Raw genomic sequence first — 26,932 nt, forward strand, 5'->3', positions numbered from 1 at the left:
TGAGACGTTTCAATAAGGTAAGCCTATTTCGTACTTTGGTGATTATTAATATGAGATGGGGGGTCCAAGTGAGACGGTAGTCAAAAACTATCCCAAGATACGTAACTATTTTGGAAGGCCAAAAGGGAACCTGGTTGACTGAAGGGAAGTAAGAGATTTTGTTGGCTTTGGTGCGTTTGCATGGAGGGATAAAAACTATAGTTTCAGTTTTCGAGGCATTTATTGTCAAATTCCATTGAAAACAGACATTGATTTGTTGAATAGTTCGACAAAGAGCCAGAAAAGTTGTGTCGTCGGCATATTGTAACAAAAAGTGATAAGGCAGATCCTTGTGGCACACTGCACATCAGAAAGATAGGATGGGATAGTATATGATTGATAGCAAAATAAGACAAACGACAGACGAGAAAATGATAGATGAGGCGGGTGATTGTGGTAGGAAGCTTGAGTTTAAGTAATTTATAGATAAGTGCTAAATGCCAAACCTTGTCAAAGTCTTTTTCAAGATCAAAGAGAACCAGACATGACGGTTGAACGCAGTTATAATGATTGGTAATAAGTGTTTAAAGGTGGATTAATTGGTCATTTATTGAATACGAAGGTCGAAATTCAGCCTGATGAGAGGGAATGATGTTTCGATTTGTTAAGTATGGATGCAAACGTTTGACGAGAATGCGTTCGAAGATCGAACTGAATGTGGAGATTAACTGAATCGGTCTATAGCACGAAATTTCAGAGGGTGGTTTATTCGAGTTAGGAAACATAAGGGTTTTTGATACCTTCCAATCTATCGGATAAAAGTCAGTGCGAAGTATGAAGGTATAAATCATTGAAAGAAGCATGATAAAAGTGTGATAGGGCTCTCTTTAATATGGCAATAGGTAATACGATCGAATCCTGGAGTTGTGTTTTCGCCGGACAACTATAATCGGAGCATTGAGAAAATGTTGAGGAAGTCTATGAGTATCAGCAGGTTGAAGGTGTTTAGATTGAGTATTTACTGCGTCAGAAGGATGAGGGTGTAAATTATGATCAGGTGGAGGTGGTGTAAAGATAGCTTGAAGATGATTGAAGGAAGCGTTCGCTTTATCTTGGTCGGAATGAATGGCTGTATTATCTGGGAGAAGGGTAAGGAATCTTAGTGAGTTTTACACAGAGCGCATTAAAGCGTTTCTAGTATAGCGAGAGATGCGATGTTTCAGCAAGATGATTACAAGTTTTGATTCATTGTCATTGCTTATAAGCTGCGAATGGTTCTCTGTAATTGATGATGAAGACGTAATCGGAGGGTTTCGAGTGTGCAGGTATTCACGATAACATTAACGAGAACGACGTATTGTAGCGAGGTAGTGAGGCGGTAGTTTGGGCCAATAAGGTATTTATTCAGTTCGTGGAATGTATAGAGCAGAATATTGATGAACAGCATTGGTTATAGTGGTGACTTGTGTCGAAAGCTCGTCAGGAATGGTAGGTGAACGATAATGGTCGATACTAGAAGATAGATAAGTGTATAGTTGGCCCAATCTACTTTATCATAGCGAGGTGTGAGATGAGGTGACGGCAACACAAAGGATAACGTTTTTTGCTAGCCGCAGCTAGCACCCACCCAAAGGGTTACGCCCTTTATTTGCGATGCGGAGTTCACAGGAACTTTAGGTGTTGGGTTATTGTCGTCAGGCAAAGGAAATTTTATTAACTATTAAATCTTAACTTCATTATCATTAGAGGACATTATGGCCTTTAACCATAATCATCAGGTCTGGAAAAGGGATGGCGAACAATTCAATATGAGAGCGGAGAGGGCCGAGCATCGGTGAAAATGAAAATGAAACTATGAGGTGCACTTGGCATCCCAACATAACACAGAGAAGAGGGTTAGAGAGACGAATGAGTGTTATCTTCTGTCCAGGGGCTGCTCTGGACACAATGGAGACGAGGGGAGCCCTGTTTGTGCGGTGAGTTCACTGTGCAACATGAGATGGAGTGATGAATGGTGGGGGGATTGCAATGAGGAAGTCTTCAAGAAGTTGAAAGTCGGGACTATTTGGTGGGAGAACGTAGTGGTAGAGAGTAAACAACAGAGAGAGTGGAGAATGCCGGAGAATAGTTGAAAGTTTGCGGAGAGTGGCTTCGTGGTGCATAGCATCAAAGAGGAATGGATGGTGAGTCTGGAATCGCTCAGTAACCTGAGTCTTAGGTCTTCTAGGTGATAGAGAATGTGTGGAAAAGGCGTTCTGTCATATAAGTCCCGTGTAGGGCTTGGTAATTTAATTCGGAAGGCAAAGCGTAGGGCGTGGCCGTCAAGAATTTGGAGTTGGCGGGAGGATAGCGCCTTTCGAGCTAACTACTATCAGAAATAACTAGGGCCTACTTACTGGTTGTGAGTATTTTCATTGGTTTTCATTGTTGGGTATGAGCAAAGTTTTAGACAGTAAATTTGGTATTTGTGCCAAGTAACGAATAGTGTTCTATATGTTCTCTAATTGGTCACAATAATAGTTTTTTAAACTTGTGAATAGTCTGACAACAGTTACACGAGTAACACTTCTGCCATCTGTTGTTCTTATGTGCTAGGACATAAGAGTAACAGATAAGGAAAACAGACGACAGCACTGCTTTTCATGTATTGTGGCTTGAATGCAATTTTACTTTTTCGGCGCTATTTTCTTCGTCTGTAGCCTTCCTTTTCGGCATAGCTAACGTTTCTATAGTAATATTGCTCTGTCAAGATATAATTCTGTATAATTTCGATTAACCAGTCAGTAAATAACAAACATGTATTGTGTTGCAGTAATAAAATTGTCCATGTAAATCAACTTCCTTTAGACTATATGTTACAAGTATCATGAAACTTTCGTTAAACGGATATGACCCAAACGATGGTGACACATAGTCATTTTGTTGAGCCAACGGTTAATGCTGTTGGGTTGCAAGTGACCACCCATCGTTCCCAAACATCCCAATTTGGTTTCAAACTTTTTAACCACACCGCGTGGTCATGTTTTAACCCAATTATTTTTCTCAGTGTATAGATATACCAGGGCCACCTCAGATTCCGCTCGTTCTGGAGAATAATCTCAATTATAAAGGAGTAAATAGCCTAGTTTTAATTACAGAACAGCAGTTAAAATTAACATTTAAAATTAACAGTTTTAATTACAGATTGAATTTGCAAATCTTGCTAGTATAGTTTCATGTAGTCTTGATGCTTAAAAGTGACTTCAAATTCCAAACGGACCTATTTTATACAGATACTTATCAGTTTAATGAAAGAACCGAGAGTTGGAAACACGCCAGATATCTGGATTTAATAATCAGGCGGAACTGCAGCGCCGGGCTGTTGGTGGTGGTGGACTAGGGCAAACTCCGTATTACGTAAGAAGCAGTAAACCGGAAGTGTGCAGTAAACTGAGCAGACATCGATAGTCTAAAATGTGTGACTCCTCTGATTTCTAACGAGGGAGATTGTTAGCGCTAGGTTATGAAATGCGAGCTTGACGAAAGTGACAAATGTATTCAGTGTGTCGTGAGGGCATCCAAGGTGATAATGACACACAAAACTCACGTCAAAACCACATCGTCGAAGAGAAACAATGGTCAGAAGAAAACCCATAGTGATAGATCCAGTCGAGCATAAAGCAGATTGTGACTCAGAACTGTTGCACGACTGTGGTGCAAGTGACGGAAGAACTCAAGCAATAGCCTGCGTTGACAAACAGAGTCTGCCGCGAGTTACACGAACATACATACAGAATTGGGTTGCAGGGATGAGATAGCTGGTAAGGACCATAGCGCTTTAGCATGTAACCAATGGTGCCGCGAACATGCAACATAGACTGCTGATGACTGGAAAAGTGTGATATGATGGGATGAAATATCGTTCACCATATTTCGAATCACGAGGTATGTTTATGAATGGCGGACACCCAAAGAAGGATATGATCCGTAGTATCTCGCCCAACTGTCAAACATGGCTGTGGCTATGTGATACCGTGGACCGTAAATCCTGATTTCAAAGAGTTCTATGCAGACGCTTGTCGATCAGATTACTGACTGTGAGTGTATCACCATTTCGGATGACCAAGTGCATCTTATCATCCGGACGTTGTTTCTAGGTAATGATGCCATATTCCAAGGTAATAATGCGCATATTCATATGCCTGGAATTTTGTGATGTAATTTGAGCAACATCTTGATGAAGTTGAACACCTTCCGTGGCCAGCTTAATCTCCGGACCTAAACATAATTCAACATCTCTTGTTCGTGACATGAATCCGTCACAGATTTTCGCCTCCATCCTCTCTCACGGAACTGAGTGATGCACTACACTTGGAAAGTTGCACTTTTTTCAGATATTTCAACTAAATTTGTAACTTACTCTCTCTCTTACGTTCTACAAGTTATGTTTGACTTGGATAACCTTTTAAGGCTCTTGCATTCTGGTGCAACCAAATGAAATTACTAACTTATAATAAACAATATAAGAAATGTAATCAATCTTACCTTACTACATAATTCCTCGATAGTCTGTTGGCAGTCTATCTATTCTATCGGTATTTTTGGAAACATATATATATCAATTGGAATATGTTTATTGTTCACAAATCTTCGATAATACAAAGTTATGTCTTTGGAGAAACAGAAAAATAAAAACGAAGAAAAGTCAATTTTTAACCATTAAAGAAAAAAACAGTCCATGAACATCAACTCAGTTTCCAGACTTCGAGTTTCCTTTAATCTTCTTCCACGTAATTGTACCTGATAAGTCTGTTATATCCAAGGTGATGAATGACTAAATTTGACATCTGGGAAATGATATGCAGCTCTAGCCAACTTCAGAAAGACGACGCACTAACCCACTCTCAGGGACACAAGACAAGGACAACGTACATAATAGCACCGGCCAAGTATACTGCTTTACATCATTCAATTATCAAATTTGGACATATTAATGATTTTCCTTACACACCTTTGCTTTCTCTGATAAGAGCGTGAAACAATACACCTACAAATTTGCTCTAATTACACAATTAGCAGTAAGAGTGATAACATTTACTTCTTTGCTTTACTATTAATGTATCAGCGCAGCCGTCGTGACTTACAATATATAGTAATACTATCAAAAATTAGTTCCGAACCACTACGAACGGGATTACACTTTTAAAATACAAAACAAGTCAGTATTACTCTGACAGCGGGACGTGCGATTTATTCAGCGACCGTCACCCAAATATATTCACTGGTGATACGTGCAATTTACTCAGCAACTGTCACTCACCTTTTTATACATCTGAAATGTAACCTGTGTAGACGGAACTCCAATGTATTAACATCTATTTATGCCCATAGCCTTGACGGACTTCACTGTACTATGATGGTGCACTTTAACAAATTATCAGGCGTGATAGAAATATTTCGTAACTACTTTTCAGATTGAAGTAGGTAGATTCGCCGAAACTGATGGTAAACGCTTACTTTCCAAGTTTTGACTAGAGAGCATCGAGGAGATACACGTTCTTTTATCAGAAGCCAATTCTGATTAAAATGCACTGAAATACGTAGAATGAACCTGACAAATTATCTGAGAGGAACTGCTCTTCGGTATCATCTCCAATAACATACCACACTTTTGTTTACGGAATAGTAGTGATGATAAACACAAAATCAAAAGAACATTATTAACATAAAAGCGTAAATATTTCGAAGCAAATTATACTGTATTAAATACCAATAATAGCAAGAAGTACCAATAGACATATAGAAATTCTTACAATACACAACCAAGAAACATACATAAATTCCTTCCAAATACTTTTGGTTGTTGAATTTTTAATGATTGAGGACGGACGTTTAGGCTATTAGGAATGAAGATTATCGAAGTTGTGGGAGCTCACTGCGGGAAAACACGTTTGTAATTAAGCACTCATTGTAATATTTTGCCACGAGACTGCTCACATGTAAATAGATCCCTTGTTAAATTACAGTGATTCATGCAATAGATTACCTCAATACACCAATAAGAAGTCGTTGGATTAATATGAAAAAAAAATCAGCAGTACCCGGACCTTACAATTTTTAATCACAAGCCCCCTTAGAGCTGGCTTTTGGTTCAAGAATTTCCAGGTGATGATATTCACTATAAACTATCACTTTCTGAATATTCGATGATGAATTTCCTTGTTTATACTTCTATGAAGACCACAGTATTTCAAATATAATTAGAAATGTGTTTCCATGCAGTTCGTCCCACTGGTCATGCAGATAAAACGAGTTTCTTCCAAAACATCTTGGATATCAATAGACTTATTATCTAAACTTTACCTGCATATGAAGCAGAAGAGACGGAAAATGTAAAACAAGCCACCAAGAACTCAAGCTCCCACTGATACATCACTTCAGCAGTTTTAAACACGTGTATCAGCAAGTTGATGTTACACGGCTTTTTATATTTTACGATATTGTTGTAATTATACAAGTAACGAAGTTCCTTTAACACACACTAAACACTGTATGGCTTCTGAATGTTTTCGTATTATTGTTTCTTCACATTAAATCTATTTAACACTGCTTCAGCGTAATATTGTGTGTAATATATTGTACAAAAACTCATATTGTTACGTCCTCCTTGATCAGCTAGCCTCGCGCCGGGTGCGCTTTCGCAAGTTCTGACTAACGCAAGGTAGCCTCGCGCCGGGTGCTTTCGCACATTCTGAATAACGCAAATCGCAATATCTGCAACGGAATTTACAAGCTTCGGAAATTTCGGTGTAAAAGTTACTGAAATATTTATGCATTCTTCCGTACAGAGAACAATAATATATAATTAACTGAGGCGGAAAATCAGTCCGTCTCAAATTGATAAGAATTTGTAAATAAATGTTAGAATACAATTGATAAAACTATGAATATATTAATGCAAGTGCATGTAACACGTCTAGTTTTATCTTGATTTTCCTTCGTATCTGAGAAAACTGTTCGTTATAATATTTATTGCTGCCCCAGTTCGATTAAACTTACCTCATTTGACACCAAAACTTTCTACGATAATTAGTCCAAGAAATTAAATAATTTCTTTATTCAATTTATTCAATACTTAATTTATTAGTGTAATTCCAAAATCACATCCTTCTAAAATGACGTTCTCATTTATCATATCTTAACAGCATAAATGTACAGGTCTGTATATTAATAAAACGGGTATCTTACGTACCGGACCATTGTCCTTTGTAACACATACATGAATAATTATCGTTGCAATCTGCAACTTAAGCGAATCCTCAAATTGGTGATTTTCACCCAAAAAATGGAACTTTTGATAATAAAAAAATGGCCCATCTTTTTCATCTTTGGGATCTTCCAAAAACGCTGCCTGAGACACCTAGATTCTTATTTTTAACGCTGAGACATCTGGAGTTTAAGTTCCGAATTTCACATTTTAAACTTAAGCAAACCCTCAAATTGGCCACTTCTGAATAAAGAAAGGGAACTTTGGATAATATAGAAATGACCCCTCTTTTCCACCCTTAGAGGGGTCGCGGTGGTTCAGTGGTAGAGCGTGCATGGAGTCCCTGGTTCGATCCGAGCTCGCGCCAAATGAACTTTGTGGTGGACGAACACCGTGTACGTGGGTTTGTTTCTTCGGTGTCCTCTCGTTTTCTCCCACTTTCTTCACTTCACAATTTCATTCATTTCTCATCCTCACTGTCTCCTTTAGCCTAGCAGGCATAATCGTGGGACGTAAAAGTCAAACATTTTATTTTTCCCCCGAAGGAGAAAAATTTCCGAAAACGCTGAAACGCGTATTCTCTTAAACGCTGAGACGCGTATTCTCTTATTTTTATTTAATAGTTTATAAACCGAATTTCACATCTCCAATTTAAGTGAATTCATACATTTAAGTGAATTCATACATTGAAAAGGAAATTTCAATAATTATTATTAAAATGTCATCTTTCTCGCTTTAAGAGCAAAATTTTCAGAAAATGTTGAAATATATGTTTCTTTATATTTAATTAAAAGTCTATATATCGAATTCCAGATCATCGTCTTAAGCAAATTTCCATAGCCGGCACTTCCTGACTAAACAAAGAAAATTTTAATATTTTACAAGTGTCTAAGATCACTCCTTTAGGAGCGGAATTTTCAAAAACTCTTAAATAAATATTGTCTTAATGTTAATAAAGACTTTATATACTAAGTTTCATCTCCTAATTACAGATATTCGTGAGATACAATATTCTTGGGGAAAAATTCACAATACATAGAAGATGTAAACAATGCCATGAACTCTTTGTATGTATGTATTACATGTTGTATGCTTATAACACAAATAAAAGTTTGTAAATTAATTCTGGTCACTACTACTACTACTACGCAGATACCAACATTTAAAGGTGTGGAGCTCGTAACTTACCTGAAAAACAAATAAAAGGAGTCCGCAACTCAAATGTCATTGGGAACCACTGGTAGATTAACCCTTTGGGGATCCCATGGTACAATTTGTACATACGAGGTGTTTCATGGCACACTGCGTTATAACTCTCCTATTTGAGCTTTTTCGTCTTTTTTTTTTTTTTTTTTTCCAGAGGCATTGTAGAAGATATTACGTATGGTTTCACACCTTCCTGCGTCGCGTGTCGCCACGTTTGGCCTAATCCTCGTTTCGCCTAACCAATTATCTGACACTTTTATGACAGATGAATGATAAGATTTGTGCCCGCCATTTTAGGCGGAAAAAGGATCCTCGTTTGGCCTAATCCTCGTTACGCCTAAAATGGCGGACAATAAGAAAAAATCGTGGAAATTCAACTAGAGGGAAATTATATAAGAGAAAATTCCCTAGTATATAAAGAATTAAGAAATGCAAAATATATAGATTAATATTATATTAACTATTTTCGAGGAGTTAGGATTACCAAAACTCCTTTATGTATTTACTAGGACCATGGATATATACGAATATATATGAGTAGGCGAATAGCAAAACCCGTAAAATTCACATTTTAAAATTTGTGACAAATCGAGAAAAACTGCTTAAACACGTCATAATTGTAAAATAACATTAAAAAGTAGAGAACATTAAAAAATTGAGAATAATGTGAGTGTTGGTCTGTCGAAAGCTGTATAATCACACTAGTCTGTGAATTGCGTTATTGAAGAAAATAGTTTGGATTTAACTGGTTTTGCATATGTAAATGGAACTAACAGCTTTTGCATCTGGACGAGCGGCCATTTTTGTTGAGGCTCAAGATACAAAACCTATCAAAAAGAAAGGGAGTCAGAGTCAGAAATCAGTATTATGCCTACTAAAATATTGAAGGGGGGAAGGGAATGTATTATCAACTATACATTGCATAAGATTGGCACAAATGAAAATGGATACATAAATGCTACAGTAATTTTGTTCTAAATTGAAAACAATGGATTCAAATGTGCAAAAAACTGAATTATGTAACCTCCTCTGCATCATCATTTACTAAGTGGAAAACCATATCGTCGTCGTCCTCTGGTGCATCACCATTTTCTCGGTTTCCTATTCCTCAAAAACCTCTTTGTAAAACGTGAGCTTGAGCTGCTTTCAATCGTCAAACCCTTCGTAACTACAAGCGGAGTTAATTATACCTATCCGTATATATTTCTAAACTGAATGACTATATTTTGGAAGAGTTTGTAACCTTTAATGGACTAACATTGGGTGAATATTAATTTGCCAATTATCCCAATATATGAATTTGAAATATAGCAAAACAGTGCAAATGTTGAGTTTGAGCAAAACAATGGCAGAAAGAGAATCAGAAATTTCCACTTTCTTCATTCCACCATTTCATTCATTTCTCATCATCACCGTCTCCTTTAGCCTAACCGGCATATCCGTGGGAAGTAAAACTAAAGATTTCATTTTCTTTTTTTCAATTTTCAGTCCAAAAATAATAAAAAAAAATAATGAAAGCACACACTTCAAATTCTGCCAAATAAAATTTCGAATGATTTACGAAGAGTTGCAATAAATATTCAGATTACTAAACTAATTCTATACAGTACGAAACCTCAAATTGTTTGAAATATGGAATTAACCGGGTTTGATTCTGCTTTTCTCATTAGGTTATTTGCAGGTTTGTGATTTAACAGTTTATGAAACTGAATATGGAAAAGTGATTTAACTGGTTTTGCATCTGTTGCCATGATGGATTTAACAAGTTTTGGTAATTGCCACATATTTCAATCTCAATATTCAACTAGTTAAAATGGCTTTTTCTACTGAATACTATTTGGAAACAATAGCTTTCCAACTAAGGTTTCCAGAGCAACCACTATCTCATCTTTTTAAAATGAATTTAACAGGTTTTGCCATTGGCCTACTCATATATCGTATATATATATCGACACGTTCTCTAACGATCCAAACGATTTATGGTATGGATTCCAAATCTTAAGAATAGATTTCATCTCAGCTTGAGTCTTCTATTAAAGTAAGAACTAGTACAACTTTCGGTTTCAATATTGATTCCTAAATATTAAACATCGTAAGAGATAATGAGAAATCGTTTTTGATGAGAATTCAGTTTCCGATAAACAGGTTGCATGTCTCACATTATCACTCTATTCCTGCCGTAAGTTATAGATATATTTCCAGTTTTAATATTGAATCTGCATAATTTGGAAATCTACAGTAATTTAGCAATGTAAAAGGAAACTCAATGTAAGAGAACAAAGTATAAATGTTTTCATAACTTTGCTTAATGCCACTCATTCTAGCTTTGGAACTTCTTTTATAAAATAACAGACAAATTCTGACCAAAGCATATATTAACTAATAAATAATAGCGTTACAGTTTCGGCAAATTAACTTTGCCTTCATCAGACACATTATGAAATACAATTTCTAAGATTACAGCTTATATACTTCTTAAAGTGAGAGGAGGTATTCCATGAACCAATCATATTCGTCCTTTCCTTTAACAATTTTTAATTAATACAAATGCAACTTTTAATGATCAACTTTCACTTAAGAGCTAAACTTTTAATTGGCACACCTGTGTATGAATAACTTTCACTTTTGAAAAACATAAACTTTTAATTGTCTATCCGTTGTTCAACACACCTGTTTTAATCTCTTCTTTCTTCTCTGTTTTATCCAATATCTTTCTCCATACCTCATGTATATTTAGTCCGCTATTCCAATTCATAAGTTTCTCGCTTCCTTCCTTTCTTATCCATTCTGCCTCTTTCCATTTTCTTATAATGCTTCTTTTCTCCTTTTCCAGCCCCTCTACGCCTTCCCAGTCTATTTCATGTCCTGTCTCCCTTACATGTTTATATATAGCGTTACTATCTCTTTTCAATCGAACGTCGTCCTTGTGCTGTTTAATCCTTTCTTGTAACCTCTTTCCTGTTTCTCCTACATAACTCATATCACATTCTTTGCATTTAATTCTATATACAACCCCTTCATCACTTATTTGAATCTCTGTCACCTTCCTTTTCCTCGTTCGCAATGCATCTAACATTCTTCTGCTACCTTTTCTGTACGTTCTTACTCCTCCTTTTCTCAATAAGTTTTTTAAGACTTCCGTTTTTTCTCCTATGCTCTCTATCCCGAACCATCTTTTCTTTTCTTCTTCTCTATCTTCTCTCACTTCCTTCTGCCTTCTGCCCTCTTCTTTCTTGCTATTCTTCTTCAATATATCCTCACTATATCCATTCTGCATTAATAAACTGTGAAACTGTTCTATGTCTTCTTTTCTCTTCTCGTCATCACTGTCTATCATTCTTATCCTTCTCTCCATGTTTCTAATAAAGTTCCTTTTAGTTCCTTCATCTACATCACTTTTTCTATGGCAATAAACACCTGCTGAACATTGTTTTCTATACCATGTTGTTTCAAATTTGCATATTGCATATCTGTAAGAAAAGTGAATAAACATACGAATTATTTGAGTCCACTCTGGCTCTGACCCATTTATACATAAATAAATACCAAAGATACTACTGATTTCAATAAATGCCTCTCGCGGGATTTGTATGAACGCTCCTCTCCCCCCAAAAAATACAGCATTTTGATGTATTTTATCAATAGTAAACATTATTAAAACGAAACAATATTTAGAATTTTTCTTTGATTGAAATTGCATAACAATAATAACAAACTATAAAAGAAATCACAAAAGAAGCATTCATAAACTTATAAAAAGAATACAAAAGTTGCTTTTGTAGTATAATCTTCTTGAGTAATGAATGGGAAATTTAGGTCTGAATATAATACGAATAATATACGGGAGTGAAACGTGATAACCCATAAATATGTGTTCATCAAGATTTTACGAACACTTACACTTTTACGAACATTTTTCGTTTTTTTTTTTTTTTTTTTTTTTTTTTTTTTTTTTTTTTTTTTTTTACAGCTGGTTTAAACCAGTAAACCCTGGTGCGATGAATCTCGATTTCAATCTCATCACGCCGATAGTGATCTATAATTTGGTGCCAGCCCAACGAAATCATGTCAGGTTGGAATTGTACAAGATAACGGAGACCATGTTGGTTTATAGTGTTTTTCTGTAAGCAATGTTTTGGACCTTTGGTACCTACTATTCACCCGTATTGTATCGAAGTACGAAGATCACAAGAGTCAACTATATCTTTATTTCTGTCATACGAGTGGAAATGGAGTGTACCAGCAGGACAACCACCCTCGTAACAGATCCCGGTTGGCCACCATCTGTTTGGAGGAGCATTCAACTTCTTCCTGCTGAAACAACCACCGAGAAGCCCGGATTTCAATCTCATTGTGCATCTCAGAGCCTTATGCTATGGACATTCCCGCTAATATGTGAAACGAGTGGAAATTCAACTCAAAAGTTGTAATTTCAAAAGTAATAATAAGAAATGAAATATATTTTTCTTCTTTCTTTGTCAGTAACACATTGAGATGTTTGAATTGTGGAATTTTCCAAAGAGCAATTTGTCAGCGGAGCGATTTGTCACAAATCACTCATTGCGATCACAATTGTCCATTGTTAAGTTATGAGTAAATTTAGGGATCTTTTGTCAGATCTAGCTCCAAATAGTTACAAATTTCATACGAATTGTAATTACAATAGAATCACAATCGGATCTCTTATAATGCATTAACAGTTTCAAAAAAGCGTTGAAACTGGAATGAAATCGTCTGAAAGATCAGCAAAACCTACAATGAAATAACTTTAGCACCTACATAAGAAGAAACACACAAACTATATTTCCTTTAACGTATCGATTAGCAGTACCAGTTGACAATATCAGATATTTGGAAACAAATTGCAACTAAAAGTTACTTTTGAACAGCACTCACCTTTAAACGGGTGTAACTTTTTGTGTTTCTCTCATCTCAAATACAGTCACTATACACCCTGTGGGGGGCATTAATTCTCAAAATGGAACGGAAAAGTAAATGTACAATTGTCGAAACATTTTTCCGAAAGCAAATAGTTCTATTACAAATTAGTTATGGGAAAACTAATTGTATTGCTCAGTTCTTCACATAGTAGGGAATATTTTTTTTCGATAAATTTCCCTCCAGTTTTATCTCCACGATTTTTTTATAGTCCACCATTTAGGCAAAACGAGGATTAGGCCAAACGAGTATCCTTATTTTGCCTAAAATGGCGGACATAAAGCTTATCTTTTATCTGTCATAAAAGTGTCAGATAATTGGTTAGGCGAAACGAGGATTAGGCCAAACGATGCAAGATCCTGCGTCGAGACATAGGAGGTGATGACGTCATAAGTCTAAAATTTATATTTTCGTGTAATACTTTTTGGGGGGGTTATGTAAAGTATTTTTGGCGGGCTTATTTTTGCACGTAGAAGATTGAAATTTTGCACAAACATGCAGTCCACCGAGTAGTATTTACCAGATTTTTTTTTCAGATTTCTGCGTTAAAACAGGTGGGGATCCAGAGGATCAAAAAGTTGAAAAAAGGGATATTTTTACCCAAAAATCCCGTTTTTCCTCATTTCCCCGCCTTAGATACATGATGGAGACAAGTGAATGGTACCGCCTGAAAGGCAGTTCTATTCTGAAGAGAATGATGTGCGACATATGGCCCTAGCGTAATTAGGGAAGTATCAGGTAATTTTTAGCAAAATATACTTCTGTATAGGGGAGTTTTGGACATTTTCGGTATTATTTTTTGCGGGCTTACTTTTGCACCTAGAAGATTGAAATTGTGCACAAACATTCAGTCCACCGAGTAGTATCTACCAGATTTTTTTTTCAGATTTCTGCGTTAAAGCAGGGGGGTCCAGGGGGGCTAAATGTTGAAAAAAGGATATTTAGACCCAAAAAATCCCGTTTTTCCTCATTTTCCCGCCTTAGATACATGATGGAGACACGTGAGTCATACCGCCTGAAAAGCAGTTCTATTCTGAAGAGAATGATGGGCGAAACATGACCCTATGGTAATTAGGTATGTCTTAGTAAATATTTTACTTGAGATCATGGTGTTTTAGGGTAATTTGGGGCATGGTGGGAATTCCTGATAAAATTTCTCCCGCCCTTGGTATTCAAGATAGAAACTTGAAATTTGGCACACACATTCAGTATACGAAGTACTATTTATCAGATTTTTTTAGATGGCTACGCTCACACAGGGGCGCTCCAGAGAGGCCCAAAGTGCGAGAAAAAAATTTCCCTCCGAAATTTTCCCTTTGACATCATTTTTCCCGCTCGTGGTATATGGTATGAGCATGCGAGTGGTATCATTTGAAAGCCAGCTCCATTCTGAAGAGAATGAGGTATGAACCATGATCCTAGGATAAATAGTGACGATACTGTAGCTGCTTGACTGAAAGTCTAAAAAAATAGCCCAAAAAACCTTGTACCGGAAAGGGTTAACAGTATAGTAGATTTTCTAAAATGCTATTTCTTGAAGGTATTTTGTATTCTCTCAAAAAATGTGTCCAAGTTGCGCTTCTGCAATTACAGCATACCTCACCACCTTTTAAGAACTAATCTAAAAAGATAGACTTTCTCGATTTTTCCCCGTTATTGAGTTTAAGTGTGTGTGTATGTTTGTAAATGTTCGGTAACTTCAACGTAGGAAGGATGGGGAGCGAGAGATCTCACCTGAGATTTGCACGATTCACATTTTTTTGCTTTTGCTCAAGAAAGTGATCGGACTTCTGAAACAAGTCCGGTCCCACTATGGGCCCTGTATGTATTCCCCCCCCCCCCCACATTCAACACCGATTTTCCCTATGTTCCCGAGCTTACATTTCAAAACAATTTGGTACCATTGTGTTTGTCTCATAGAGTATTACAAGAATCAATCGAAATCGCCGGCCTCGTATCGATGCCCCCTACCAAGATTTTTAAACGAATTCACTATGTTACTTAATAAACATTGACAATATTTATCTTCCCTCAGTAAAAATAGTCTGTACTCGGTAACTGCACATCGCACTTGATAATTGCCTAGTACTTGGTTCATTTTACTTATACAATTAAATTTGGCTACTTAAACTCTCTTCTTGTGTTTAACCATTTCTTCACGATAAATTGTTGAGTTTTATTCAGTGTTGGGTAAGTTACTTGTAAAAATGTAACGCGTTACAAGTTACTTTACTTTCTCTTAAAATGTAACGCATTAGTAACGCGTTACTTGTTCCCAAAAAGTAACTGTTACTTTACTTCGAAAGTAACGTGTTACTAACGCGTTACTTTTGGGTCCGAAATTTTAAGAAATGTGAAAAAAATTATGGCTTCAATTTTCCGTACTACCATTACTACCGCTATTATTATTATTATTATTATTATTATTATTATTATTATTATTATTATTATTATTATTATTATTATTATTATTATTATAGCTGCACGTTCTGAATCGCTTTATGTAAATGCAAGCACAAATTTTTACTTGATATATGAACATTTTCATATAATGTAACACTGATAAAATGCCATACAGCGTTACTCGTAGGGATGGAGACGTGCGAGTTTTCTTTGACACTCGATTCGACTAGAAACAAACATCTTTGAGCTCGACTCGAAAAATTTCCTCCAACTTGAGAGCTCGACTCGAGCCAAATCCGCTGTGTAGTTTCGAGTACATTCTTCAAGTATATTACATAGACAGTATAATTATTATCAATGACACTACTACTACTACAACTTATATTATTTGTTGTAGACAAATGCAATTTGTTATTATTACTTAATACATAATACAACTTTATTATTATTATTATTATTATTATTATTATTATTATTATTATTATTATTATTATTATTATTATTATAACAACACTGCATATAAAGAGAAAGATAGGTGGTTTGTATTTGAATACTAAAAAAACAGTTGATTGCCAACCTCGGTAGTCGTGAAGTCTAGGAATCAAGGACATTGTTCACAAGCTTCTGAGTTTGGGTTGAGGGTCTAGGTTGAGTATTCGGGCTCGAGCCAAACACTGTTAAAAGTTAAAGGGCATGGTCAAATATCTTCAAAACTGCTAGGCCCGGGTTTAGAATTGTCAACGACTCGAGCAGTTCGGCTCACAGCTCATTCACTATCGACCCGAACCAAGAAGTAAGCGGAGCCAACAGCTCACCCAAACGACTCGGCAAGAGCTCTCTGCTCAGTTGAGCCGAACCGAGCACATGGCTTGAGCCGAGCAGAGCTGAGCTTGTTATAAAAAATCTCTTGTGGTCTCGTTATCGAGACAAGACGAGATGCGAGCCGTGTCCCCTCTCGTGAGCAACACTAGAAGTATTCCATATTACTGTTTAGCTTCAATTTCTCATGGCTTTCGTTTTCCAGTGTAATCAGACCATGATTTCAAGACGACTTAAAACGAACGAGCCATTTATCAAACTCGACGCGAAAAACTGAATCGGCTCGGAACTCGACTCGAGGATATTACCCTTGATTTGACTCGAAACTCGACTTCAATTCGAGTCGAGTCGAGTTTTAGCTTGACTCGTGCTCATCCCTATACGTTAGAAAAAATGGTTGCTTATTATTATTCTGTTAAACTAATTATATAATAATAACAATGTTGCTATGTAAAATTAAAAATAAAGAGTATACTGTAGAGAAACATTACACTACTCTATAATCAACGGGACTCTAGGTTAAGCAAACTGATCTGAAAGAACTCGAATATTACATACCATCAGCAAACTATTTTCCAGTAATAAAGTAGGCCTGCTCATCAGAACACAGTTTATTCATATTAACACCTTACTGTAAATCGTTAATTATGGCACCCTAGTTGTTGATAAATATTTTCCGCCGGGGCACTTCAGACACTTTACTTTTAAATTCTGTCCACCATCATCCTTAGCTCCTAAGAAAAAAGTATTCTTTCAAATGTTCGAACGGTAAAATATTTTAGTTCTCCATCTTTATAAAAAACAATACCAATCAAAGTAAAATAGTTGCACTCCTAGTTCACTCACTGAACGTATTGATTTGGAGCTGTCAAAATCTACAAAAAAATCTTCCAGGTGTTTGCAATCAGTACACGTGATTTCCCTAAGGCTGTCCTCATCTTCAAAAAACAGCAAGTGGCACTACGAACTTATCTGTTTCTGTGTGTGTCTGTGACTGTCGGTCACTGACATACGTAGTTCATGCTCGATTGTTTCATTCTGAGAAATTCACTTACACGAAAGAAACATTTGTTTCCGAAAAAAAAAAAATACATATATTGTAGTTACTCATCCGAAATGTAACGCGAAAAAAGTAACGCAAACTAAGTACGTTACTTAAAAATTTGTAACGCGTTACCGTTACAGTTACTTTTGAAAAAATGTAACGCGTTACTTGCGTTACGTTACTTCCCAACACTAAGATATATATATATATATATATATATATATATATATATATATATATATATATATATATATATCTTATATATAAAAGAGAACGCACAAATCCTTTGTTCCCTCATCACGCTAATACGGCTGAACCAATTTCTTTCATTTTTGGGGGGTTATTAGGATTTGGACCCTAGATGGTTTTTATCATATCACTTTAATTTTTAATTACCAGTGTCTTGAGATAATTGACCATTCAAGTGTCCATAACGTACAAATCCTTTGTTAGTTCATCATAGGTAAAAATAAACATATTTATATGCAACCCGCATGACCGTGTCACTCGGCGGGTTAACATAAATGACAGGCGATATAATGTTAACATTTACTGCAATCTACTATGGTTTTTATCATATCACTTGAAAGCGAAAAAGTAAAAATTATCTAAGTAACAAAGTTTATTGCGTTCCGGGGTGACCGCAGCGAAGCGGGGCGGGTTAACATAAATGACAGGCGATATAATGTTAACATTTACTGTAATCTTCTATGGTTTTTATCATATCACTTGAAAGCGAAAAAGTAAAAATTATCTAAGTAACAAAGTTTATTGCGTTCCGGGGTGACCGCAGCGAAGCGGGGTGAACGCTGCTAGTATATATATATATATATATATATATATATATATATATATATATATATATATATATATATATATATATTTCAGGTGTTCTAAAAATAGCGCCCACGGACCACAGAGCACTATTCTATAGGCCAAAATAAAGTGAAAATGTTATATGATGGGGCCTCCTTCAGCCGTTATAGCAAATCAAAATTTCATAATGTGGCAACGACGCAGATTAACTTGGAGCCATTAGCATTACTTTACGAATATAGCAAGCAGTTAAATCGATTGCTATGTAATAAGTAATGTCCGGATTTGTATGTAATTACATATTTTTTCCTTCATATGTAGGTTCGTCAAATCCTTAAATTTTTGTGATCCACACCTGTAGGTGCGAATGCAAATAAACAACACAATTATCCTGCAGTCAGTCACGTCAGTGACGTATGGCTGTCTCAACTGTTCAAGCATTTAACTTCATTGGGGGACTCGCATTAAGCAGGATAAAGTGTAGTAGATTTTCCTTTTTATTTTCATAATTCGTTTAAATATTGCATACTCATACGCGTGTTAATATTACGTTTTCATAAATATTCTTTTTAATATATTACATATTCTTTTTAATATTACATATTTCTTACATTTTAAGCGATTTTTGTTACATATTTATGTACATATTTAGGGGGTTGATATTACATAAAAATCCGGACTCTAGTAATAAGTGATGCTAGTGTCAATCAATATCGACTTTAGTTGCCATCTGGAAAGAATCGATATAACTATTTGGCAGATCTAATATCGATATAGATTGGTAGATATAATCTATGGTTCTTTATTTGGAACGTTACCACATAGTGCAATTTGTGTCTCCAGACATATATATCGTTTTATTTTGACTTGTAGAATAATGCTGAGTGATCCGTGGGCGCCATTTTTAGAACACCCGATATCTATCTATCTATCTATATATATATATATATATATATATATATATATATATATATATATATATATATATATATATATATATATATATAACGTTCATATTCGGTTATTTTAAACATATCTCGCGATAAAATTAATAATGCATAAGTGGTGCGTTGTAGAAATGCAATGAAGAAATGCAGAATAGTTTTCTCCGCTGAGAAATGAGTGTGTGGCCTTCCCCGCTGGTCTAGTGGCTGTCGTCTGCATCTTTGGTATACGTAGCCCTGGGTACGATTTCCGGCGGGGAATTTATGTGGAATTTTAACTGTCCTCTATATTTCTGGATATGGTCCTCTATATTCCTCTATCTGATGGAAAATTAGAAAAATCAATAAGATAAAAAAAAAGTGTTAAGGCGTTATTCTACTGATCACTGGTTCGAATCTTCTCGATTCCTTTTAGTTTCTTTTGTATTTTTTCTTCTTAATGTCATGTAATTGCTCCAATCTGTTGAGCAGGGAGGGTTCACCAATTACCTCGGCTTCAGTAACCAACATATTCGGTTAAATTAATCGAGTGGAGGGCAGATCATTAACAAAATCAGGTATGCAGATGGTAGCTAAAAAACCGAAGGAGGACTACAGGATATGATTGATAAAATAGTTGACACTGGAAAACTATATAGAATGGAAATCAACATCGAAAAGTCGAAAGTCATGAGAATATCCCGTAGACAGCAAGCCCTTACGGATTAGAGTAGAACAAAGAGAACTTAAAGAGGTCGATAATTTCAAGTATTTGGGAAGTATTTTGACGAGAGATGCTTACTGTACCAAAGAGATCAGGTCAAGAATGGTCATAGCTAAAGAAGCGTTGAACAAGAAAAGGTAACTCTTAACTAGCAACCATAATATTGGACCAAGGAAGAAATTGGTCAAGTGCTATATATGGAGCATTGGACTGCATGGTTCAAAGACTTGGACATTACGGAAGTTAGAGAAGAAATATTTGGCGACCTTCGAAATATGGCGTTGGAGGAAAACGGAGAAGGTAAAATGGACAGAGAGAGCAACAAACGAAGATGTTTTAAAACGAATAGGAGAGAAGAGGACACTTCTATCCAGTATCCTTCGTAGGAAGGCCAATTGGATTAGAAACATCTTGGGAAGAAATTGTCTTCTTTACACCGCCATAGAAGGAAGGAGGGAAGGGAAACGAGGAATAGGAAAAAGAACACAGCTGATCGATGATTTGAAAAATAGAAGAAAATATTGGGAGCTAAAAGAGGAAGCTGAAGATAGAGAAACGTGGAAGAAACGTTTCCAGGCCCAAATCTAAAATTGAAAAAAAAAATCCTAATTAGTCACAGAACCTGCCGAAAGGCTAACTAACTAACTAACTAACTCTATGGCCTATGGAACCCGGAGGTTCAGTGCCGCGTTCACAAAAGCTCTCCACTGACTTCTATCCTTAGCTAATTGCATCCAATTTCTACTTTGTATTCCTATCTCTGCGAGATCCATCTTAATATTATCCTCCCATCTGCGCCTAGGTCTTCCTAATGGTCGTTTTCCTATGGGTCTACCAGTCAAGACTTTGAAAGCGTTTCTACTTTCTTCCATTCTAGCTACATGACCTGCCCACCTAAGCCTCCTAGACTTGATGACCCTAACAATGTTGGGTAAACCGTATAAACTATGTAGTTCCTCGTTATGAAGCTTCCGCCATTCCCCATTCTCGTTCCTCTTGGGTCCGAATATTCTTCTCAGGATCCTGTTCTCAAATACTTTCAGTCTATGTTCTTCCCTCAGAGTAAGCGACCATGTTTCGCAAGCATACAGAACTACAGGCATGATTATCGTTTTATATATTTTAAGCTTCAAATTCCTCGACAGAATTCGCGACGACAAGAGATTTTGAACCGAGTAGTAACACGAATTCCCTGCTTTTAGTCGACATTTAATTTCTTCGTGAATATGATTTTCGTCTGTTAATATTGATCCTAAATATTTGAAAGTATCCACTTTATCAAAAGCATTATTTAATATTTTAACGTCTCCACAATTTGCCGTATTACGGTCCCGACGCACTTCCATGTATTTAGTTTTCTCTGCATTTATTTCTAAACCCATGTCCCTGCAAGCGTTTAATAAGATCTCTGCATTTATTTCTACTGTTCTCCTATCATCCCCTATTAAATTTACATCATCAGCATATGCCATAACCTGGTGAATGCCGTTCAACTCTAGGCCCTGGTTGCTATCTTTGATTTTCCTTATGGCGTATTCCAGCACAAAGTTAAATAATAATGGCGACAACGCATCTCCTTGTTTCAGGCCATTTTCGACGTGGAAGCTCGGGGACAAAAATTTTCCTACCCGGACTTTACTTTGGGATTCACTTAAACATATCTTAATTAATCTAATTAGCTTTCTCGGTATTCCAAGTTCTGTAAGAACGTTGTATAATGTTTCTCTCCTAACCGAGTCGTAAGCCTTTCTAAAATCAATAAATAGTTGATGTACCGGGGTATTGTATTCCCACTTCTTTTCGAGTATTTGGCGAATGGTAAATATTTGGTCGATAGTTGATCGATTTCGTCTAAATCCGCACTGATAATCTCCAATAATTTCATCTGCGTATGGGGTCAATCTTGCTAACAGAATATTTGAAAGGATTTTATAGGATGTTGACAGAAGAGAAATGCCTCGATAATTATTACAGTCAGTTTTGTCGCCTTTCTTGTGAATTGGAACAATGATTGACTCTTTCCACTCTTGTGGCAATTCTTCCTTGTACCAGATAAGGAGAATGAGTTTGTGTATCTTGTTCCACAATTTTTCGCCTCCAGCTAAAATTAACTCAGCCGGAATTTCATCTACACCCGGAGATTTATGCCGAAAGGCATAATACTTAATAATAGGGTTACTTTCACCAACAGCATTTGTTATATTAAACAGTTCTGCTCGATGATCTTTACCTTGTACGTACTCGGTTAATTAATCTCTTGGTTGAATTTGTCAACTACTCGGTTAAACCGAAAAGTATTCGGTTGCAGTAACCAATAGCTCGGTGTGCTATACGAAAGCAATTCGGTTACTAAAAACCGAATTTTTCGTTATTTAACGCTGCCTAATTGGAAGTAGATTATTACAAAAGAATTGGTGGAATGATAATGTAAGAGAAACGAGAGAACTCAAACAAAACTCACAGACAAATGTTATTCACGACAAAATTATAGATCTAGGATCAAACTAGAAACCCTCGTATCAGAAATTACCTTTCTACTACTGAGACAATATGCCGCACATTAAATTTTATAGTATTTGTGTGAACAATTCTTCATTTCAACTACAAAAATATCATTGTTCATTACTGAGAGAACACTCTAAGGAATACTAACACTTTTAATATTTTAACGAACTTTTTTTCTTAACTTTTCTTGCGCTTAGCTACTGATACTAATACGTGAAAACTAGACAAAACAACGGCTCAAGTCCCATCTGCAAATAGCTTTAACTGATATTTACTGGTTATTTGAGTTGATTTTAAGTTTAACGTCCCTTTCAGCAGCGAGGCTATATGAGACGGGACCCACTGATTAACGTGGAATTCGAACCACATGAGCTCCCGCCGGGAATCGAACCTAGGTTTCCCACGCGAAAGGCGCGTACGCTAACCGCTTAACCACGAAGGAGCTCTTACTGATTAAAAGAATCAATGAGAGTGTGTGTAATTTAAACTAAAATGGGAAACTCATTTTAAGTACCACATGCCATAAAGCGTTGAGGTTCTCAAGATAGGTTGGTATTCCCTATTAAATATAAGTGCCACGAAAGCGCATTTCCGCGTGACGAAGATTCTACGTTGTAGTTGGGGCCCTGTTAACATCATACATGCATAAAGTGTTAAACCTTGATCTTATTCAAATTTCATTTCGAAGCGTTATAGTCGGTAACTAAGGCTGATGTCATATTCTAAAGTTGTTCCCGAGCTCTTTGTAACGAAGCTAATGAGAAAAATCAATTGGATTTGATTGGATTAAAGCAGGGATGCAAATAACCACTCGACCGCTGCCCGGGGGGAGCGAGTATCTGATATCATACCGAAGGTAAGTAAATGATTTCTATTGTGGGATGAGGGTTAGTAGCTTTTTTCTTGGGCTAGTAAAATTGTGTTGCTTATTTGCATCCCTGGATTAAAGTGTTGCATCCCACACAGCAGCGAGGCTATATGAGACGTAAACTTACAATTTTAACGTAAGATTCAAACCTCAACAGCTCTCGGGAATCGAACCCGGGTCTCCTGCGCCAAAGACTCTTTACGAATGACAAATCGAATCGGAATGGACCAAGAGCAATCGTACACATATAGCAATGTTCATTGCCATGACCATGAGAAGCCTAAATGTGTATTGAAGTCTTCAACACGTGATTTAAGGTGTTTAAAAATTTGACATGTTGTGAGTGAAGTGAACGAACCCAAATGAAGCTTCCCAATACCACATGGTTAATAAGTTAATTTTGCATTTTCCTAACGAATAAAAGTTTTGTGCCAGGTGAAGAGAAATCCTGCTCTCAGTTATTGTTACATTGCTTCTACGGGCTTTATCTGCAATGACAGACAAAATTGTACTGCATTTCCATAGTACTTGTAGGATAAGAGCGAACGTCGCGTCGTGAAGTAACGCAATATTCTAATTACGAACGCAATCCGTTTCAGCAAATGACAAGTATCCATGACAACACTTTGGAACAATCAATACTTTCTACAAGTGTTTAAAGCAATAAATTAAATGAAATAACCAGCAGCTAGTTTCATCTTTAATGCATGCACAATGATGATAATTGATAGAAGCATTACAAAATCAGGCAACTTTCCAGTGAACAGCAAAGTTCATACTATTCTACAATCGGTACGAGCGCACTCAAAAAATAAAATGATCTGCCTTAGAGAGCAGCTGTTAAAATTTTTACGTGCATATTTTATTGTTATTGCGTATGTTTTATTGTTAACCATCATGGCCGAGTAACTTTACTATATGCTGTAAGAACAGAAAATCTTGGCTTCGATGAACAGAATTTATTTATTTCTCAACTCAGCTTTGATCAATTCTAGCAGCAAGTCATGTCTATTGAATTAATTTTTAACACTATTCTTAATTTATTTTTAAGATGTCAGATTATATCATTCACACGTATGGCATATGGAATTCTACAGAGCATTCCAAAAGTGTGGAATTATAAAGGTAGAATATTTTTGGAACCAAACTAGATATTCTGTTTCTGCTTTCATCAGCCTTAGCGTCCTTTTGAATTAGTTTATAGGAAGCTTAATTTATTGTGGTTGTTGGTAGTTTATTAATTTTCAATACTGGAACCCCAGTTTTTATTTATTTCGGATTAAAACGTTCCAAATATTAACTCCTCACAGGAACACTGATATCCAGCTGAATACGTTGCCAAATGTATGTAGTCGATCAGCTTTAGCGTCCTTTTGAATTAGTTTATAGGAAGCTTAATTTATTGTGGTTGTTGGTAGTTTATTAATTTTCAATACTGGAACCTCAGTTTTTATTTATTTCGGATTAAAATATTCCAAATATTAACTCCGCATAGGAATATTGATATCCAGCTGAATACGTTGCCAAATGTATGTAGGTGATAACCACTATAACATATGTTTAACACACACACACATAAGTGATGTTCAGTAAACGTAGCGCAAGTGGCTACACCATATGCCTGATAACGATTATTTCATTTACAGAAACATGGAGACACTGGAGTGATCCTTGCAAATAACTTGTCTTCTGAACTAAATACACTTAACCGACAAAAAATGGAAATTAGGTAAGGTGCCATGTGTGTGTACAGAAGTATGAGCAAACAATCCGTATTGACCTAATTATTACCTGGATTATATCTATGGCCCCGATTGAAATGTTCATTATTACGTCTGATAAAAAAAAAAAAAAAAACACTTCTGTAATGTAACCAATGAACAAAGCGAGGAGGTTACGTGTTTGACTTCACGAACTCAGTACATGTTCAGAAAAGAGGATGGAGTACCTATTCAATCACGAAGTAGTATGATGTTAAACGGAATCGTGTGAAAGTGCGCCATGAAGAACACCAAATTATGAGATTTTTCTTTACGAAGTCAAGCTGAGAGATTCTGCCATCTAGCCGCGAAAAATATCAACAGTGCATTTGTGCCAGGAGTGACTGAACGCACCATACGCCGTTGATTTGGAAGTTCGGTGCTATTAACTCAGTGTTGAAAAATGATCATTGAAGACATCAACAAGCAGCATACTTTGTTGAGCTGCTCACAACAACATGACCCTTCAGAGAAATTTTCGTGCAATTACAAGTATTATTCGGTTCTGCATGCAATCGGTAAGGTGGAAAAGGGAAGTCCTCCTGCGTGCTACACGAGCTGACCAACAAGAATCGCGGTCTGGAGAGGCGCAGTTCTCAGATTACATAGAAACATGGGAAGATTGACGGCATTTAATGAAAAATGAATCTGTTACAACAATCGCAAACAGTCAAGACAGTTGATAGACTGTGATTAACGTCCAAGGTAGTGTCCAAAACCACTCGTCCACCCAGAGAATGTATTGTTTCTAGAATGGTGGTTTATGGTGATGGTGATCCATCATGTCTTTCTCCATCGAGGCAAAACCATCAATGTGGATCGTTACAGTCATGAAATTCATTAAATGTAACCAAAATTTGTCCGCAGGCAGTCATCGTGGTCAAAAGACATGGTGTCCTGAAGTTGCACGTCGACATGTCGCTTAAAGGAGGGAGTAGACTATCTATGAACTGCAGTGAAAAAACTTGCACACACATCGCATTCTCATGACATCTTTGCCTCCGATTACCACTTCTTCCGATATCCGGTTCACTTCTTGGCAAGGAAGAATTTCCCAAACGAATGGGCGGTGCAACATGCGGTTGAAGGTTTTTTGCAGACTTCAGACTTCTCGTAATAGAATCCAATCACTGGCTAAACGAAAGCAAAAGTGAGTGGTTTTAACCGGAAACTACTTTAACTAACAAGGTATTGTGATTTCCATTATTTGGGGCTTTGAAACTGGACATTTCAATTGCACCAACGCAGCAGTTTCTTATCGGGCGAAATCTTAGCGAAATCAGAATAGATTTTCGAGAGAGTATAACAAGAGAGCTCTGACTTCGTCTGGACGATAAAAATTGGCTTCGTCGGAGATCAGTACTTGAGATGGAAATATCTAATTTCTTCTACACATATGGAGTGCCAATTGACAAGATTTCCATGCGTTTGTCATTGTGATCTTAATTAACCTTCTGTTGCAGCTCTAGTTTGAAGGAAATACTATTGAGGAAACTTTAGGATATGGTGAACTGTACTCCTACACAAGGCCTCCTTATGCGTACAAATCGACTTTTTTCTAGCTCTTATCACAGCAGTAGTAGTATTGTCATTAGTAGCAGCTCTTGGTTTGCACAGTTTGTTTTATTCTTACATGTTTGATTTGAACGATTAAATACTTGCCTGCAAGAGTATCAAAACCTACAGTTTCATCCTTACTT

At 36.4% G+C, this 26,932-nt stretch overlaps 1 protein-coding gene across 1 annotated transcript in view; it reads right to left on the reverse strand.

Annotated features, from left to right (window-relative positions):
• Positions 1–10,987: 10,987 nt before the first annotated feature.
• LOC145665765 (uncharacterized) overlaps positions 10,988–26,932 on the reverse strand; it is a 51,617-nt gene continuing 35,672 nt past the window's right edge. The window contains exon 3 of the mRNA XM_081732892.1: positions 10,988–11,901. Coding sequence (XP_081589018.1) covers positions 11,082–11,786 — 705 coding nt within the window. The 5' untranslated portion in view covers positions 11,787–11,901 and the 3' untranslated portion in view covers positions 10,988–11,081. The remainder of the gene's footprint in view (positions 11,902–26,932) is intronic.

This window comes from Thermobia domestica, chromosome 12, assembly GCF_964235325.1.
Source record: "Thermobia domestica chromosome 12, izTheDome1.hap1.1, whole genome shotgun sequence".
NCBI lineage: Eukaryota > Metazoa > Arthropoda > Insecta > Zygentoma > Lepismatidae > Thermobia > Thermobia domestica.